This window comes from Podarcis bocagei (assembly GCF_964188305.1).
Source record: "Podarcis bocagei genome assembly, chromosome: 9".
Taxonomy (NCBI): domain Eukaryota; kingdom Metazoa; phylum Chordata; class Lepidosauria; order Squamata; family Lacertidae; genus Podarcis; species Podarcis bocagei.
This window is the reverse complement of record NC_138134.1, coordinates 40,475,578-40,493,707: the sequence shown is the minus strand read 5'-3', so window position 1 is coordinate 40,493,707 and position 18,130 is coordinate 40,475,578. Positions and strand designations below refer to the sequence as shown.

Sequence of the window (18,130 nt, the reverse complement as noted above, 5' to 3'; positions counted from 1 at the left end):
CATTTCAATGAAAATGTGAACCAAATTGTAATTCATTTTAAAGCAGGTGCAGTGGCTCAAATTGGTGGATGAAACCTGCCCCCCCCATAAACAAACTTAGTATTTTGGTAAAAGGACATACCATATGCAATTGAGTCTGCAGAACTGTAATTTTGATTTGCACAATAAATATTCCTCAGCAGTTGTGACTGAATAAATTGAAAAGATTTTTGATTGCTACTGTGTTTTGATATCACAATGAACCGTGGTTTATCAGGATGGGAACAGGCTACAGTGAACACATGTTTCCTGTTAAACAGCCGTGAGGAAGAGAAACTATTGTGATGTGAAGAAATGCAAAGAGTCTTGTGGCACCTTTAAAGTGAACATATGTACAGTGGTGCCTCGCAAGACGAAATTAATTCGTTCCGCGAGTTTTTTCGTCTAGCGAATTTTTCGTCTTGCGAAGCACGGTGTCGGAAAAGTTTTGGAAAAGCTTCAAAAATCACCAAAAACCTCAAAAAAGGCTACCACACCGCGTTCTATGAGTTGCTCCTTGAAGTCAAGTCGCAACTGTATTAACGGTGTTAAGAAAAAGGAAACAAACTTGCAAAAAACGCAAGACGTTTTCGTCTTGCAAAGCAAGCCCATAGGGAAATTTGTCTTGCAAAGCAGCTCAAAACCCGCAAAACCCTTTCGTCTAGCGAGTTTTCCGTCTTGCGAGGCATTCGTCTTGCGGGGCACCACTGTATAGTTGATTTTTTGTGTCAAACCATTTGATCAGCCTCATGATAAAGTAGACTCTAGTTCAGTAGTCCATGAAACTTTACTTTATAATAAATTTGTTAATCTCTAGAAGTGCCGTACAACTCTTATTTTTGGTTGGTTGCAGCAAATGCAACAATCATGCAAACCTTTTTGGAAACTCTGAAGGGAGGCTGTAATCCACATTCTATTTAGTTTCAAAATAACTGGGAATCTAGTGTACAGAAGGGAATTTCTCTGTTTTTGTTCTGGCTCTGAATAAGTGAAAACACTCTGCCCCTCTGTGATAAAGTTGAATTTACTTGTTAAGACAATCCCACTCAGTAGAAGTGAGAAGAAAACCTTTTCTCTCATTGTATTCTTGCTCACCCTGCCACTGTCCAGATCACTCCTTGTTAAATTACTGCCTCTTTCTTTCTCCAAATATTTCTGGTTGCACTTAGCTCATATGAGAATCTATTATAGTAAAAAAGAACACCATCTCCCTGAATAGATGAACTGTATACTCTCAGAACTTCCATCTAGTCGGAACTGAGCTTGTTTATTGGTCTTCATCCAACTCATTACTGATTCCAGGCACTGGTTCAGCACATTCACTGCCTTACGTTAATCTGACAAAGAGAAGTAGAGCTGGGTGCCATCAGTAAATTGATAAAATCTTCCCCCAAATTTCAGAATGACTTATCCCAGCAATATCTTAGATGTTAAAGAGCACAAAGGACAATACAGAATCCTGTGGAAATCAATAGCGCCATCAGTAGTGCCAGTATCAACTGCAGAAATGGTCCTCCAAGATGAGAGCAGAACTCCCATCAGGCCCAGCAAGCATGGCCACATCTGGAAGGCCAAAGGTTTCCCACACTTGTATTAGAGAGACATATAGAATTAGTTGCAGAACGGTTTTATTATCTAACCAAATGTTGGCTGGGCAATTTTGCTGCAAAAAGTTATTTTGGGGGGATTATTAGCATGATGAGGCAAGTTAATATTTACTTCCCAGCAGTTGTAAAGGTCTTTTGGTTTGTTCATAATGTCAAGCACATTTCTGAAATCAGCATAATTTGTCTTAATTCCCATACTTGTTAAGCAGCACAGTAATTAAGGTGGACCACTTCCAAGGTGGTTTACCAAGGACTATATATGGAGCAGGAGTCCTAAGATGTATTACTTGGGTAGCAAAACACATCCCTCACCCATTCCCATTAATTGCGCTGAAATGCAAAGAACCAGATAAAACTGCTGGCACCATGTGCCAAATAACAACCGAAATTGCAAGCAAGCAAGCAAGCAAGCAAGCAAGCAAACAAACAAACAAACAAACAAACAAACAAACAAACAAATATTGTTTTGTCTTGTCTGTTGAGTCCAAGAATCTAACTCTTGTTAGTCTGTTGGAGCACCTTTGATTAATGAATTTATTGTTGCATGACCATGTGTGTGGTCAGTTTCATGGGCTATGAAGCTGATTTATTCAATAACAGTTTGTGATAAACTATGACACAACAAGCAAAGATTTTGTGAAATGAAACGCTGGCTATTTCTCCTGGCTATGTGGGAGGAGAATGAAGAGCAGGGGAGCATACTAACCCAAAGCTTGGCTCAGGCTCATTATAACTAGTGCAAAATCATGGTTTCCCATTATGTGTGAATGTGACCAGGATGATGGTATGCTGTCATTTATCTGACCAAAATGATGCATTGATTACATGTAGGAACTTCTCTTTATTTTCATGGCATTTTACCATTGGTACAAACCACAGTGTGAGCACCTTGCGCTCTTTCACATCTTGTAATTTCACACAGTTTGCTCTTATTAACAACAGCAACAACAAAAAAGGTCGTGTTTCTGAATGAATAGCTGTTTTTGTCAGAAATCTTTTTAAAAGGCCCTCAACCTTGCATATGTATTCAGCTTTTGTTGTTAGTATTGCTTAGTTACCAAGGATAATATAGGAAAAGGCATGATGTATTTTCACGTGTACCAAATTTAGCTTTAATTTGCTTTTGTGTTCTTCCAATTAGTAGCTCCCACAGAAGCCTGTCGAAAGCTCTTTGCCTTTCTAAGCCAAGGACCCCATTCTAGTTATAAACATCCTTCACCATACTTCCCCCCCAGGGGAGGAATGATAACCTTTCCCACAACATACATCTGACTATGGTGTGCTGCAAAGAGCACAGAATCAAGAAATTATCACTTTGTCAGAAACATGGGTTAATCTAGTAAAACAATAAAGTATGCAAGAGGAACCTTTCTGGATCAAACCAAAGGCCTGCCTATCTAGTTCAGTATCCTGTATCCATAGCGTCCAATGAGATGTCTATGGGAAGCCCACTAGCAAGAAATGAATGCAATATCCCTCTTCTGCTGTTTTCCGCCAGGGACATGTAATAGTATAAAGAAATGAGAAGATGCAGACTTGTGTCGCAAGTGATCCAGGACCATGTGTATAATATCACATTATTCCCAGTACATCTTTTAAAATCTAAGTTGCTTTACATTGCTGTTAAATCCCATATGTTTTTTTCTTTATGAATTTTGATTTTGGTTTCTTTGCAGATCAAAGATGCTCTCCAGACTTGACACTTGTGATGCAGTGATCAGCAGCAGAAGAGAGCAAAGGAAATTGAATATGGCCTCATAGAATTGAACTTTGGAGAGTTTATGATGTCCACAGGTGCGAGTGGCAGGAAAAAGCATCAGGCTGTGAGCCTCGAAGGTGTTGACCCAGAAACCTGCATGATAGTGTTTAAAACTCACTGGGCACAGGTAAAGTAGCTCAGGGAAGCTTTTCTTCAATGGGTTTTTAAAGTTGGTTGCAGTGGTAAGAATCCATTCCAAAACAACAACAACAACAATCAAGAAACAACCGAAAGATTGGAAGTTGGTTTTAACTGCCAATACACAGCATGCAGTCTGTTCCCTAACACTCAAGCGCATTTTCTGTTCTTGTTCTGGAAAATGGTAGAATCTTGCTCCTCCACTACTTAGTTAACATCACATGTAATAATAAAGGGGCATAGCTCTGTTTGATGGATAGGCTAGAGAAAGAGCTGGGAGATTTAGATTTAATGAAAGGAGATAAAATTTAGAATATGAATTATCATGCTTTGACGGTCCAGTGGATTTTAAAGATAAGGCTCAATTATATATTAGTATTGGATGCAAACCTGCACATGGTTAGGCTGCTTAAATCCTATTGAAGCAGGGCTTTGTGCAGGTGTGCAGACTAAGGAGATCCATTTTACAGCACCAGGCAATGATCTTTTTTAATCCAGTTTTGTTCACATTGACTGACACATGTCTACAGTCAAGTTGCCTTCCTCTGTTTTTGTCACCTGAGATCCTTCCATTGTAATGTTGGGGATTGATCTAACACACCCTCTTAGCGTTTATACAAGCAAACGATGCCACTTAATCATGGCTTCAGCTACCCAGCTCTCCCAGAAGTTGAATTAGCAAAAGACATTGTCAGTACTGAATTTGGTATTTGTAACTTGGTTGGCCAGCACTCCCAATTTTAATGTTTTTACTTACAAGGATTGTGACCAGTGGTAGCTTGCTACATAATCTTATGAGGCAATTAAAGAACCATTGGGGTTGAAGACCAGAATATAAATACGTTAAATAAATAATATTTTAACAAACCCATTAGATACAGTAGTGTGTGAGCTGTTTAAATGTGCTTTCATAAATTAATTCCTATTGCTAATTTATAAGTTGTTTGCTACTTGATTAAATTATTAATCTCTGCAATCCATTCTGAGGTCCATTTTGAGAGGCACTTCGCTGCATTTGTTCAATAGATTTTTTGTTCAGTAGATGTTTTTACATTGGGAGCTTAAAGCACTGATTCAGTCTAGCAATTTTGAAGACTGACTTTAGTGAAAAATAGGATTTGAGTTAAAAGGTTAGTTAAGAACCTCTTCATTCTGATAACGAGAATGTGTTTCACATTTCTCTAGGTGGTGAAAATATTAGAGAAGCATGACCCTTTGAAAAATATTCAGGCAAAATATGGGGCAATTCCTCCTGATGAGGCCAGCACTGTGCAGAATTACGTAGAACACATGCTCTTCCTGTTAATTGAAGAACAAGCAAAAGATGCTGCCATGGGACCTATCCTGGAGTTTGTTGTTACCGAGAATATCATGGAGAAACTCTTCCTTTGGAGTCTCAGACGGGAGTTCACTGATGAGATGAAAATCGAACAGTTGAAGATGTATGAAATGCTTGTCACTCAGTCCCACCAGCCCTTGCTGCATCACAAGCCCATCTTGAAACCTTTGATGATGTTGCTGAGTTCTTGCTCAGGAACTACTACACCAGCTGTGGAAGCTGAGCTGGTGGTTCTTCTGAACCAGCTGTGCTCAATCCTAGCCAAAGATCCATCTATTTTAGAACTCTTTTTCCATACCAGCGAGGACCAAGGAGCTGCAAACTTCCTAATTTTCTCTCTCTTGATTCCTTTCATTCATCGAGAAGGGACTGTGGGCCAACAGGCTCGTGATGCACTGCTTTTTATAATGTCACTTTCTGCAGAAAACAATGTTGTTGCTAATCATATAGTAGAAAACACTTACTTCTGTCCGGTAAGTTGCTTCTTCTGACCCTACCCTCTAAAGAACACCCCCCCTTGATATTTTCCCCACCAACAAAGCAGAACTGAATTTATTTGGTACGTTTTGTTACGGTTTTGCAGAAGTGGGAAGTGGTGACATCAGGAGGCTATATCTTTCTGAACCAGTCTGTATTTAATTGTGGTCATTTTTATACTATAATTTGCTCCTCAACTGAAAACTTATCAGGAGCAAAATGAACAAATTAAGGACTAAATACATGCCATTTAGTGGGGATAATATCAAAGTATCAAAGTATGATATTTAGGTGGCCATTTGGGTCTAATTAACGGTATTAGTATACCAACGTTAACATGATATTATAATGTGCCATTTGAAGATCAGACAGTTTTTTGAATAAAACATTTGCATTAGGTGTTAAAATTGTAGTGCTGAAATTTTCAAAAATCTCTCCAGTTATGCTTCAGTTAAGCTAGTTACATTTTGTTTTTAAACAAATCAAACTATTTCGCTACAACTCAATCTTACTGAACTCACAGTAGCCAAGAATTAGTTGTTTTCCTTCTGCTCCACCACCTACCTATCACAACGACACACATGCCAACTTGAATAAGTTCCTATGAGTTTGTGGAAGGTGATTCCCAAAGGAATCCTTTTTATTCTTTCAAGTCAGAAACTAGCAGCGTTCAAACCAAGCAAGTGTGAACACTTACTGCTTCTACTCCCTGCCTCCATTCAGTTCCTGCTATCCTTTGACCTGCTGCCTCATCATTTATTTATTATATGCGTATCTGGCTTTTTCAGACAAATATTTTGAAAGTGGTTCATATCAGTCAAAAAGAATTAGGCAGGGAAAGGAGCTAGAGAAGGGAGAGCACTTTGATAATGCTGGAATGAAGTGATTAATTGTGTATCTGTGTTTCTAGTGGTGGCCAGATTAGACTGATAACTGGAACAAAGTGTTGAACTGAAGATGATCCAGTGAAGACCAGACTGATCTTCCTTTGCAGTTGATTTTGCTATGATAAGAGTTGGTGCAACTGCCTGATGCAGCTTGTTCCCAAGTGCCATTAGGTTGGGCTAAATTAGTTGAAATTAGTTCCTACTGCAGTCCAGGGGTACCAACTTGAATGAAATATTGGGGGGCCCCAGGTAGGCCCCACCCAGCACAATCGATCACAAGATATATATATAGTGCATGCACACCGTCTGAATGGTAATGCCCATCAACTTTAGTGGATCCCGGCCCCTTCAAATATTTTAGAGGGGCGGGGCAAAGGGACCTTGTCCCCTAGGTGTTGGCTCCTATGCTGCAATCAATGGGGCAAATTGGTAATGACTTGATTTGCTTTCCGTTTCAACTATGTCTGGATCCAAACCTTCCCTCGTACTTTTTGTACCAGCCCAGCCATAAGGCAGGGTGAGACCATTGCCTCAGGTGGCAGAAGCCCCACTGCCTCCACAAGCAGCAGGGCACGTGGCACTGGCAGAGCAGGTAGGAGGTGGCAGTAGGGAAGGGAAGGTGGCACTTCCCATTTCACGTCAAGTGATGAGGCGAGACGTGGCACCCTTTATTCCAGGACAACAGGCTTTGTTTAGTCATTTAGTCGTGTCCGACTCTTCGTGACCCCATGGACCAGAGCACGCCAGGCACTCCTGTCTTCCACTGCGTCCCACAGTTTGGTCAAACTCATGTTCGTAGCTTCGAGAACACTGTCCAACCATCTCGTCCTCTGTCGTCCCCTTCTCCTTGTGCCCTCCATCTTTCCCAACATCAGGGTATTTTCCAGGGAGTCTTCTCTTCTCATGAGGTGGCCAAAGTATTGGAGCCTCAGCATCAGGATCTGTCCTTCCAGTGAGCACTCAGAGCTGATTTCCTTAAGAATGGATAGATTTGATCTTCTCAAGAGTCTCCTCTAGCACAATAATTCAAAAGCATCAATTCTTTGGCGATCAGCCTTCTTTATGGTCCAGCTCTCACTTCCATACATTACTACTGGGAAAACCATGGCTTTAACTATACGGACCTTTGTTGGCAAGGACAACAGGCAAGTAGGTCCAAATATCTGAGAATGCTTTTCTTTCTCCCCCACTGCCCTGTTATACAAAGAAATGAAATCAGATAGGCTCAAAATAAGCTGCATAGTTAAGGAAAGTTTTAGTCTAAAATTAACACAATAGTAGCCTCAGCCCTTTTTGACATCATTTTAAAGATCCTCCTGGAAGAGTGTGTGTCGAGAGGTACAACGTGGGTCACAGCATGTAAACAATTTAATGGCACATTATGAAACAACTTTCTACCCTGTTTCTAATGAATCTCTTTAAATGTATATCAAGATTACCGTTTTACTTGCAAGCACTGAGCAATAAGTCTCTAGCATAGACATTTTCTTGTTGACTTCATTTAAATTGATACATCTAAAGAGTACTCATTTTTTAAAATTGTCCCCAAGGTAGATACCCTTATTAGATCCATGCTGTAACTTCCATAATTACATTTGCCAATTAATTTTTAGAATGACTTTTTACTCTGAAGATTAAAGCAAGCTGTATTAACCTTCAAACAGTTGGGGGCCTTGAGTGACAAAACACATTCCTAATTAGAATGATTGTCTTAGTGTGTAAAAGGTAGCTAGCCCAAGTCTATAATAAAATATCAGAGTCCGCTCCTGAGGGCTGCTCACTTTTTAAAGACCCATAATGTGTTGGTCTTGTGAGTTTGATCTTTGCAGTTCGGGGAGTTCTATAGTGCCTTCGCGAAAAAATCAGAATGATGCCGCAGGGATCTGGTTAGCATCCATCGTTCACTCAGGCAAAAAACACAGAATGATTAAAGGATTTCTTTCACTGCTATTTGCCCGTGAATGTAATAAAATAATCTAAATTCTGATTCAATTAAAAGAAAGCTTGGCGTGATATTGTACTGAATGTCAAAATCCCTCCCCTGTAATTAAAATAATGATAGCTAGAGTGCAGAAGCAAGCATTCAACCTTAGGCCATTCCAGAATGTGTGCCCTTATGCAAACTTCAACTAGTTGAAAAAGCAGGTCAGCCCTTCTAATGCTATGGACTTCTTAGCAGCCCCCTGTGTACAGGGACACCCTTGAGCAGGTCTAGAGTACTGTGGATTGCAGCCATCCTGCAACACTGTATTAAATATCTGATGGATGAGCTGTGCAGATCTGGCATCATGCAAGAAACAGAGGATAAGCAGAGTGGAAGGTCAAAATTGCTGCACGGGCAAGCTGGGGGTTACCTTAACTTTTGAAGCATTTTCCTAACTGGGGAACTGCATGAGTAGGGAAGAGAAAAGCAATGTATCATACTTGGGGGAGAATTCCTTTTGTATTCTACATTTTCTTGTTCCATTTTAAATAACTTAAAGGTTACTTGGGGCAGGATAGGAAGAAAGTTGACAACTGTCAATAATACCACTACTGGCAAACAGTAGCTGTCTGCACTAGTTACGTTGGGGAATAAAATAGTTGTGTATTTATTGGATTGTCTATATGACTAACGTGCAACCCAACCATGCAGGAATGTTGCTATAGTTAGTCTTTCTAAAAGTTTACTCTGACAGACTATAGCTTCTTTTCATACCCACAGTTCTGTTAATTGTAGCTTGGGTGATGGAATAAGCGAGTAAAGAACATAATAGATGCAGAGAAACACATATTGGCAGTCTTTTTATGCCTGTCAATCAAAAAAAAATTAATGTTTCAACTTGGTGCCTCTAGAAAATCGGGCTTATCATCCCAGTACTCAAAATGATTTACAAGTAGAATAGCTTTAACTGGCTCTTGTAAAACTAAAGTTGCATGACTCGTAATATTTATTCTTCCCATGTCTTTGCATTGATTGTTGGAATAAGGCTAAGAACTTACATCCACCACTTCCCGTCAATAACTATAATGGTTTGTTTTTTTTTAAAAAACACACCACATAATTCCTTTTATGGCTTCTTCCTAGACTGGGTATTTACATTCAGAGAAAAACCTGCAATGTTCCACCTAGTATTATTTTAGTAAGTCTTGCTTGTGTTGGTCCAAGGGTCAATTGCATTCATAGTAATATAGATCGACATGTATAAACATACAGTTATGGTTAGTGTACTGAGCATGGATTTTGTATATCCATTCCAGAAGTAGCACTGTTCTCTAGGCAGAAGGTGGTGGTAAGGCTGTGAGAACAAATCACATAAACTCCTCTGTGAGTACGTTGTTTTCATTGACACCTACAGTTTATATTTTAGAAAGAGATGAAAAATACAAATTGCGGAAACAAGCACACCTTCCGTTTTTGTGTTAAATCAACCACATATCACATAAGCTGAGGTGTTATAAACATCTAGAGCAACAAATTTTGCTATACAAACACGAAGGCAGGTGTGGGGAACCTTTGGCCCTCCAGATGTTGTTGAACTACAATGCTTGTTACTACAGTGGTACCTCGGGTTAAGTGCTTAATTCGTTCCGGAGGTCCATTCTTAACCTGAAACTGTTCTTAACCTGAAGCACCACTTTAGCTAATGGGGCCTCCTGCTGCTGCTGCGCCGCCGCCACACAATTTCTGTTCTCATCCTGAAGCAAAGTTCTTAACCCGAGGTACTATTTCTGGGTTAGTGGAGTCTGTAACCTGAAGCGTCTGTAACCCGAGGTACCACTGTATTGGCCTTGCTTTCTGGGGCTGATAGGAATTGTGATTCAGCAGCATCCAGACGGTCAAAGGTTTCCCATACCTGATCTATCGGCTAACCTACATCATACTCATCAAATGTGTTTCCTGCATCTACACAGGTGCTTACATTGGCAGTGTGAATCTTACACTTTTCAAACATTCAAGCTTGCAGCAGATGAAAAGAAGGGAGCCACTTTTTTATTTCAGTATCCTGTGTGTTGCCTACATGTTGTTGATAGTTTACATACATGTGCCCCCCTTTCAATGTTTAGTGCTCTTAACAACTAGTTCTCTTTGTTTGTTTACTTAACTTGTTTGCTTATATTCCAAGAAATCTCAGTTCTGTCTTAATGAAAAGCTTATCAATGATGCAAACACTATGTTTAAATAGTTGCTTTCTCTCCCCCTCCCTTTATGTTCTTCAATTCAGGTGCTAGCCACGGGCTTAAGTGGCCTATACTCATCTTTGCCTACAAAGTTGGAAGACAAAGGAGAAGAATGGCACTGTCTGCTGAAAGATGACTGGCTTCTTTCTCCAGCTCTTGTCCAATTCATGAACTCCCTCGAGTTCTGCAATGCTGTAATACAGGTACTGGACTCAAGAAGAGAGCCTGCATATGAAACCAGCCTTTTAAAATATGTGGATGATGTCCATTTGTTCTCTTCCATTTGTTGGAGGATTTTTAATCCCATGTCCTCTGCTAGCAAATGGCGAGCAAAAAGCAATTTTTGCTGATTCCTTTTCCGCCCTGCATCCCTCTCCTTCCTTTCCAAATATATATATATAGGGGACAGTGGGGAAGGTAGCATGGGAGGGGGAAGGAGAAATGGGTGGAAATAGTTTTCATTCCCTTCTGTTGCCAGAGGTCTTAATGAGATCAAATGCTTTTTGATGAACAGAAGTTGTTCTGTCCACATTAGGGGCATAGTTGAATCAAACCCTATGCTGTGATTACTTACAGTTCATATAATTAATTACTTGGTCTTGATTTCAAGAGAGAGCAAGTTTCTTGCGAGTATAGGCAAATATTAATAATTGTGATTTACATAACAAATATTCCTCATAAATCAGATACATATTTCTCTTTATTAACATCGCCCTCTTCCTAAAGATGGTTGACTGAACACCCTTTATTGATTCTAAAATCAAAGATTTATTTCTCAGACAGAACATTGTGGTTGTCTGGGCTAATTATGCTAGTTTATGATCAGGTTCTCATAACAGTAAGATGCATGCACACAAATGCACCCCAATAGCTGTGAACCATTTTCATTGTGGTTGAGCTGATAGGGAGGTTAAGTATGTTTCACGAATCTAAATTAAATTCTGTTTGGTCTTCTCATGTTCTTTGTTCTTGATTATTTCTTAATTAGATTTTCGCTCTTTTGAGTCTTTGTTCTTCTCCAGTCTAATGATAAAATCACATTTTATATCTCTTTGATGCTGTGCTTAGGATTCTTATTGCAGCAAGGCTGTTCAGTATCGATAGCTTTATCTGAGTTATGCAACTTTGCTCAGTTTCATTAGTGAAAATACAGGATGGAAGTGTTTGTATACGCAATATAGAAAAATTCCTGTTTTTATTCTCTTTACAAAAGTGATGCATGTAGGGTCCTCGTTTTGCCTTTCTTTCTTTTTGACTTCCAAATTCAGAAAGCTGTCTGTTCTATAGCAAACATTTATTATGAAGTTGACTAAATGTATTGTATTATAAAAAGGCTTTTGAAAAAGTGTATTTGCCAGAAAAGTCACCAGGTGCCTCACATGGTCTGTTTCTGTGTTTCTCTCACTACAGAATAGTAGTTGCGGAAAAACTGGTTTGTTTGAATTATTGAAATAATGTTTGCTATGTATTGAAAAGCTGAAACATGAATAATGGTCTTTCTGTTGCTTCACTATAATTTGATAAATTTAATAGTAGCTTGGCCATTCTAAAATGACCTCAGTACGCTGAAATGTACACTTGGGTGGCTATTAATCTATCATCTTGCACCATTAAATTGTATGACATAGGGATATGAGCCTTTTGATCTTTGCTTACATATGAATTAATTTCCCTTGAATATACCGCCCAGTTCTACATATGCTTATATACACAAGTAAGCATATCTTGAATTTAATAGGGTTCTGTGCATAGGATATAAGCTATAGTTTATCTCTTCATTTATGTAAAGGACTTTATCAGAGGTTAATTATTATTAATATATAATTTTCCTGTGAACTTCAGACAAATACATTAAATCATAACTTAAGTTTGATACCGTAGATGCCTTTTTGATTGAAATCCCATGATCACTCTCCCCTTCACTTCTTCAGGTAGCACATCCTTTGATTCGGATGCAGCTTGTGAATTACATTTATAATGGGTTTCTGGTACCAGTTATGGCCCCAGCATTGCATAAGGTCAGTGTTTTTCGTATGTTTTTGTTTTTTTAAAAAAACCAGCAGCCATTTTCAGTGCCTTAAGAATATTACGCGTGTGATGAAGATGGACCAGTCTAAGCCTAACTACTTTAGCCTAGTTTCTTTACTTGAATTACTCATTAGACATCTGCTGATATAGCAGCAGAAGGTCACATCCCTTGAGTTGCTATTTGATCTATAATGAAATACAAAATGTTTGCCCGGCTGAAATCATAGTAATTCAGAGAAACATGGCAGGTAGTTCTGCTAGTGAAGTGAGTATATTTGAATAGTTGACTTTAAATTGACTTGCTGATAAAAGTCTTAAGAGGTCAAATGGTTGTTCACAGTGGCCAACCAGAGTCCTATCTATGGGAAACCAGTAAGCAGGACCTGAACACAACAGCACTCTGCCTCTGACAGTTGAGGTAGAACATAATCACTGCAACTAGTAGTCACTAGTAGTAGTAGTCCATTAAGTTCTAGTATGTCCCAGAGTTCTAGAATCCAGTTCTTCTACACCACACACATTTTTTTTACACTTCTGTTATCTCTCCTTTTACTTGCCTTTCCTCTAAACTAAAAAGCACCCAAAATTGTAACTAGGACTAGGCGACGTTGGGCTTTCGCCAGCCAAACATCGTGGTTTGAAAAAAGCTCCATTGATGCCGGGTGAAACTGCCGCAGCTCTCATTGTGGGAGCTGAGGTGCTTTCACCCCAGCGCCTCGCGGGCTGTGGCCAATACAGCTGGTCTCAGCCTGCTGCTCAGCCAGGGGGATGGACAGGCTCCTGCCCCCAGCACTGGAGCAGCAAGGACCTTGGGGCTCCTTGCCAAGCTCCCTCTGTCTTCGCTGGCATGGGGGACAGGCGAGCTACCTTGTCCGCTTGCCATCCACTCCCCGAAGACGGACCAAGCAGCAGTAGCCAAGCGCATGGAACCTGTCAGGCTCCGTGCATTCGACTGCCTTCGCCTTTGCCCACACGGGTGTGCAGGGGTCATTCACCCTAGCAGGAATGACACAGCCCACCCTCCCAGGCGTGGTCTGCAAGGCGTGGCGTGCTCTCCAGGCTTAGTGCTCTCCAGCTGAGCAGCCTTGATCCCGCTCCTACTCGTGTACAAGCAGGGCTGGGGATCTCTCAGCTGGGAAGTGGAGGCTTCGTACTCCCAAGCTGAGCAGCCCCGATCCCTCTCCTACTCACATGCAAGCAGGGGCCAGCTGGGGAGGGGGTCGCTTTAACGGAGCCCCCATCCTGCTGCTGCAAGCCGATGGCAGATCGGCAGTTCTGTAAAACTGCTTGGCTGAGGCAAGGGCAGCAGTTTAAAGAAGCGGAGGGAGGAAGAAACAAGCTGTATCGGCACCTCGCTGATTAGCTTGATTCTCCCTCTGACTGGGCAGAGTGTGATGGTGGTGAAACTGCTGCCGCTTGAGTGCCTCTAGCTCTTAGCTAGTTCAGGGTTCTGGAGGCAGAGGTACTCAAGAGTGGTGATGGTTTCACCAGCGATATACCACTGAGTGAAGCTGTCATCACAGTCTGCTCCCACATACCGGTCCCGGACGATATATCAATATTGCCCAGGCGTAATTGTAACCTTTCATCATAGAGGAGTTGCTCTGTCCCCTTGGTTGCGTTTTTGGGAAACTTCTCCAGTTCTACAGTATCAGGTGACCAGAGCTGTACACTAAGTATTCCAACCGTGGTCACACCATAGATTTGTATAACAGCACTATGGCACTGACAGTTTTAGTTTCTTTCCCGTTTTAATGATCCCTAGCATGGCATTCACCTTTTCCACAGCTGTCACACGCTGGATGAGTGTTTTTTATCAAACTATGTATTATGACCCCAAGGTCTCGTTCCTTGTCAGTCACGGCCAGTTCAGACCCCATGAGAGTATCCATGAAATTAGGATCTCCCTCGCAGGTGTCATTGAATTGCTTTTGCCATTTTTCTGCTCACTCGCCCAGTTTCACCTTTGAATTCCTTAAGAACTCTTGAGTGGACCTGGTGATTTGTCAGTATTTGCTTTGCTCGTTTTTATTTTGTTGTGACTATTTGCCTCAGTTCCTCAGATCCCCTTCCTGTGGGATTTAGTTCAGGGACAGGGATCTGCCCTATATCTTCACAGCTTCTTTCTCTGCAGCATCGATCCATGACACCCTCCCAATTTAAACATGTTTTGGATGTGTTGCCTAAATGATTGTGATATATTCCAACTGCAATCCATCATTCTTATCAAGTTATGCTTTGGCAAACTCAAGGGGAGAACGTAACCTGGGGCCTGGCAGCACATCTGAAGCATGGAGTGGTATTTCGGCAGCGCATTGTCGCATTGCTGCAGCATGAGCACTTCAGCTGTTTAAATGAGAGATTGCTGTGACAGTCTCATTATCATTTGAAAGGCTCTCAGTTCAGCCTGCCATGTAGATAATTAATAGAATTATTAATATTGCCGAAAAAGTGTCCTTATTTCCTTTGGATTTGTCAGTGTGTCCTGTCATCTTTACCTGTCAAGACTTTTGAGCTCTTTCTTTTCTTGTCTCATCACCATGTTGGCACAAAACAAGTACAAATAACATTAAATGTCTATGTATGTGTTTTTAAATGGTTTATGTACTTGCAGAGAAACAAAACTTTCCTTCTGGGTATGAGGAAAAATAAATAAATCCTAGGAGTGAATGTGAACCAAGGCATTAGCAGTACCTTCAAAGGACTTCCCTCCATCTGGATCAGAAATGCAGGGAGTTGAAATGGATGATCTTTGTGATCCCTCACAACTCTGCAGTTCTATGATTCTGTGTGATTTGAACACCAGAACTACCTGTTTAAGTGGTTAAGTTCTACTAAAAAGAAAAAAGAAACATTTGAGCAGTACTTCTGGGAAGTACGTTTGAACACTTTTTTATTTTATATGGCCAGATGGTACAAATACCAATGCTTCTTCTAACTGAAGCTTTGGTAAATGAAGAAAGGAGGAAAAATAAGCACCAAAGTCCAAAAGGCCAGTTTGTAATGAAACTTGTGATCATTTCATTACTGGTAAGACAAATTATAGATGAAGTCGTCAAAGGGTACAGTGTCCCCTGCGAATAAAATTTGCTGTCTAGTAATTAATGTAGAATTTTAAAAGTGCCTTCTGTTTCCTTGTACAGTGGTACCTCGCAAGACGAACGCCTCGCAAGACGGAAAACCCGCTAGACGAAAGGGTTTTCCGTTTTGGAGGCGCTTCGCAAGACGAATTTCCCTATGGGCTTGCTTCGCAAGACAACAGCCCATAGGGAAATATCCGGGACAGCGGGGAAGCGCAGCGCGTCTTCCCCACTGTCCTCGGACCTCCTCCGAAGCCGGGTGGCGGGGCGGGAACGCCTCCTCCCGCCGCCGCCGGGCTTCGGAACGATGCTCCGAAGCCGGGCGGCGGGGCAGGAACGCCTGCCCCCGCCGCCCGGCTTCGGAACGGTGCTCCGAAGCCGGGCGGCGGGGAGGGAACGCCTGCCCCCGCCGCCCGGCTTCGGAACGGTGTTCCGAAGCCGGGCGGTGGGGCGGGAACTCCTGCCCCCGCCGCCCGGCTTCGGAGCATCGTTCCGAAGCCGGGCGGCGGGGAGGTAACACCTGCCCCCGCCGCCTGGCTTCGGAGCATCGTTCCGAAGCCGGGCGGCGGGGAGGGAACACTTTCTGAAGGCGGGCGGGGGGCGAAAGTCTTTGCTCCCCCCTGCCTGCCTGTCCCGGAGGGCTTTTGAAGGCAGGCGGGGGGGAGCAAAGACTTTCGCCCCCCGCCCGCCTTCAGAAGAGGTCCAGGACCTCTTCTGAAGGCTGGCGGGGGGCAAAAGTCTTTGTCCCGCCTGCCTTCCCAGGGGCTTTTAAATCGCCCCGGACAGCGGAGAAGTCCTCCGCTGTCCCGGGGCGATTTTAAAATGCCGCCCGCCAGCATTTTAAGATCGCCCGGACAGCGGAGAAGTCCTCCGCTGTCCCGGGGTTTTTTAAAATGCTGGGGGTGGGAAGAAAAGCCCTTGTCCCCCCCCCAGCCTTCAGAAGAGGTCCGGGGACAGACTGTCCCCGGACCTGGTCTGAAGGCGGTTTCCCTAGGAACGCATTAATTGATTTTCAATGCATTCCTATGGGAAACCGTGCATCGCAAGACGAAAAACTCGCAAGACGAAGAGACTTGCGGAACGAATTAATTTCGTCTTGCGAGGCACCACTGTATTAAATATATTAACATCTGCAGAATGTCTTCAGTTAGAACTTCTGCCACTTCCAGAGATGAGCTACCACCAACCTCAGTGGTTCTTTTTAACTTCAGCATGGTGTTTGTTTTTTTTAAAAAAATTACTTTTGCAGCTGTAATCATTACTTACGTGGGCGTAAGTCCTATTGAATTGGGGTTATTTCTGAGTAGACATTAGCGAGACTGCACTGTAAATGGCTTATTGTCTAATCTAGCACTAGAATTATATAACATTTATTTATCAAATTTATATCCCACGCTTCTTCCCAGAGGAGCGCAGGGAAGCAAGCAATAATTTATAAAATAATAATAAAGCATCTTATAAACAGTTCCAGTGCATATGTAGACTGGGAAGGATCTCAACTTAAAAAGATTTTTTTGAAAGAAGAAGGCACTGTAAAGATAACAGAGATGGTGCCCATCTAATATTCCGTGAGAGGCTATTTCAAAGCATTGGTGTCACAACACTAAAGGCCAAATTCTTATTTTGTGTGGATCAGACCTCCTGAGTTAGGGGGGGAAATAGTAGAGGGATTGGTGTAAAACCTTCTCGGATTATTATGTAACCACTTCAGTGGTAAGTTATTAGAACCTCCCAATAAGAATTGTTATAATAAAAAAAATGTTTGGGGTCCCCTCCTATCCCCCAGCCAAAACTGTAGCTGTTATCATAAAGAGACAGATGACATCAAACAGCTGATAACTCTTATCCCTTACTGGATTTAATTAAAAGTGGTGGTATTCTTAGATCATTTTTTGCCCTTGTTACCCCAATGTATGCTGATCACATGTTAATTTTTAGCAATGTCATTTGCTGTATCTTTTTTAACATCTTGGACAGAGAAGGTTGGAGTGTGCCATCTAGTGGATCTGAGGGGAAACTAAAAGAGGTGGCTGAAACCAAAATGCTCAATCAGATATAAATGAGTTAACTAAACATGCATGTGGATTCTTCACTTTATTTGCTTTTTTCATAAACTTGTTTAAATGCCAAACAGGTGACACTTACACAGTAATGACCTTTGCATTCAGGACAGACAGCCTCTGGCTGACCCAGATACGGAACACTTTTTCACTATTCTGGGACAACTCTTTTTTATGTTACCAAACCATTTGTAATCACCAAGTAATTTGTACTGACTTGATGGTGTTTTCTAGCTATCTTTCTCACCCACCTGATTTTTTTTATATATAGAATGGATAAATAAAAAAAAGGACATTCCAGATCTCACCCAATTTATATTTCTAGTGTCCCCCCCCCCCTTCAACTTACTAAATTACCGTAAATGGAAGCACGTTATAATAGTATTCTAATCTGGTGAGTATGCACTGATTTTCAGAATACTGAATTTTGAATGACAGAGGCTGCTGTATAACTGTTAGGCCATAGTTTGTCCCATTTTTCTCTGGTACTCATTTTGCTGGTGGGGAAATATGGAGTCTCCATTCTCCCGAAATTCAGCCTACAAAATACACTTGCAGTCTTGCTTATTGTAATTA

The 18,130-nt window shown here is 41.5% G+C and overlaps 1 protein-coding gene across 1 annotated transcript in view; it reads left to right on the top strand.

The window, feature by feature from the left end:
* The window catches only part of FHIP1A (FHF complex subunit HOOK interacting protein 1A), an 84,505-nt gene that overhangs the window by 36,448 nt on the left and 29,927 nt on the right, over positions 1-18,130 (top strand). Inside the window, exons 2-5 of the mRNA XM_081208356.1 lie at positions 3,302-3,511; positions 4,708-5,334; positions 10,431-10,589; positions 12,318-12,404. Coding sequence (XP_081064482.1) covers positions 3,407-3,511; positions 4,708-5,334; positions 10,431-10,589; positions 12,318-12,404 — 978 coding nt within the window. The 5' untranslated portion in view covers positions 3,302-3,406. The remainder of the gene's footprint in view (positions 1-3,301; positions 3,512-4,707; positions 5,335-10,430; positions 10,590-12,317; positions 12,405-18,130) is intronic.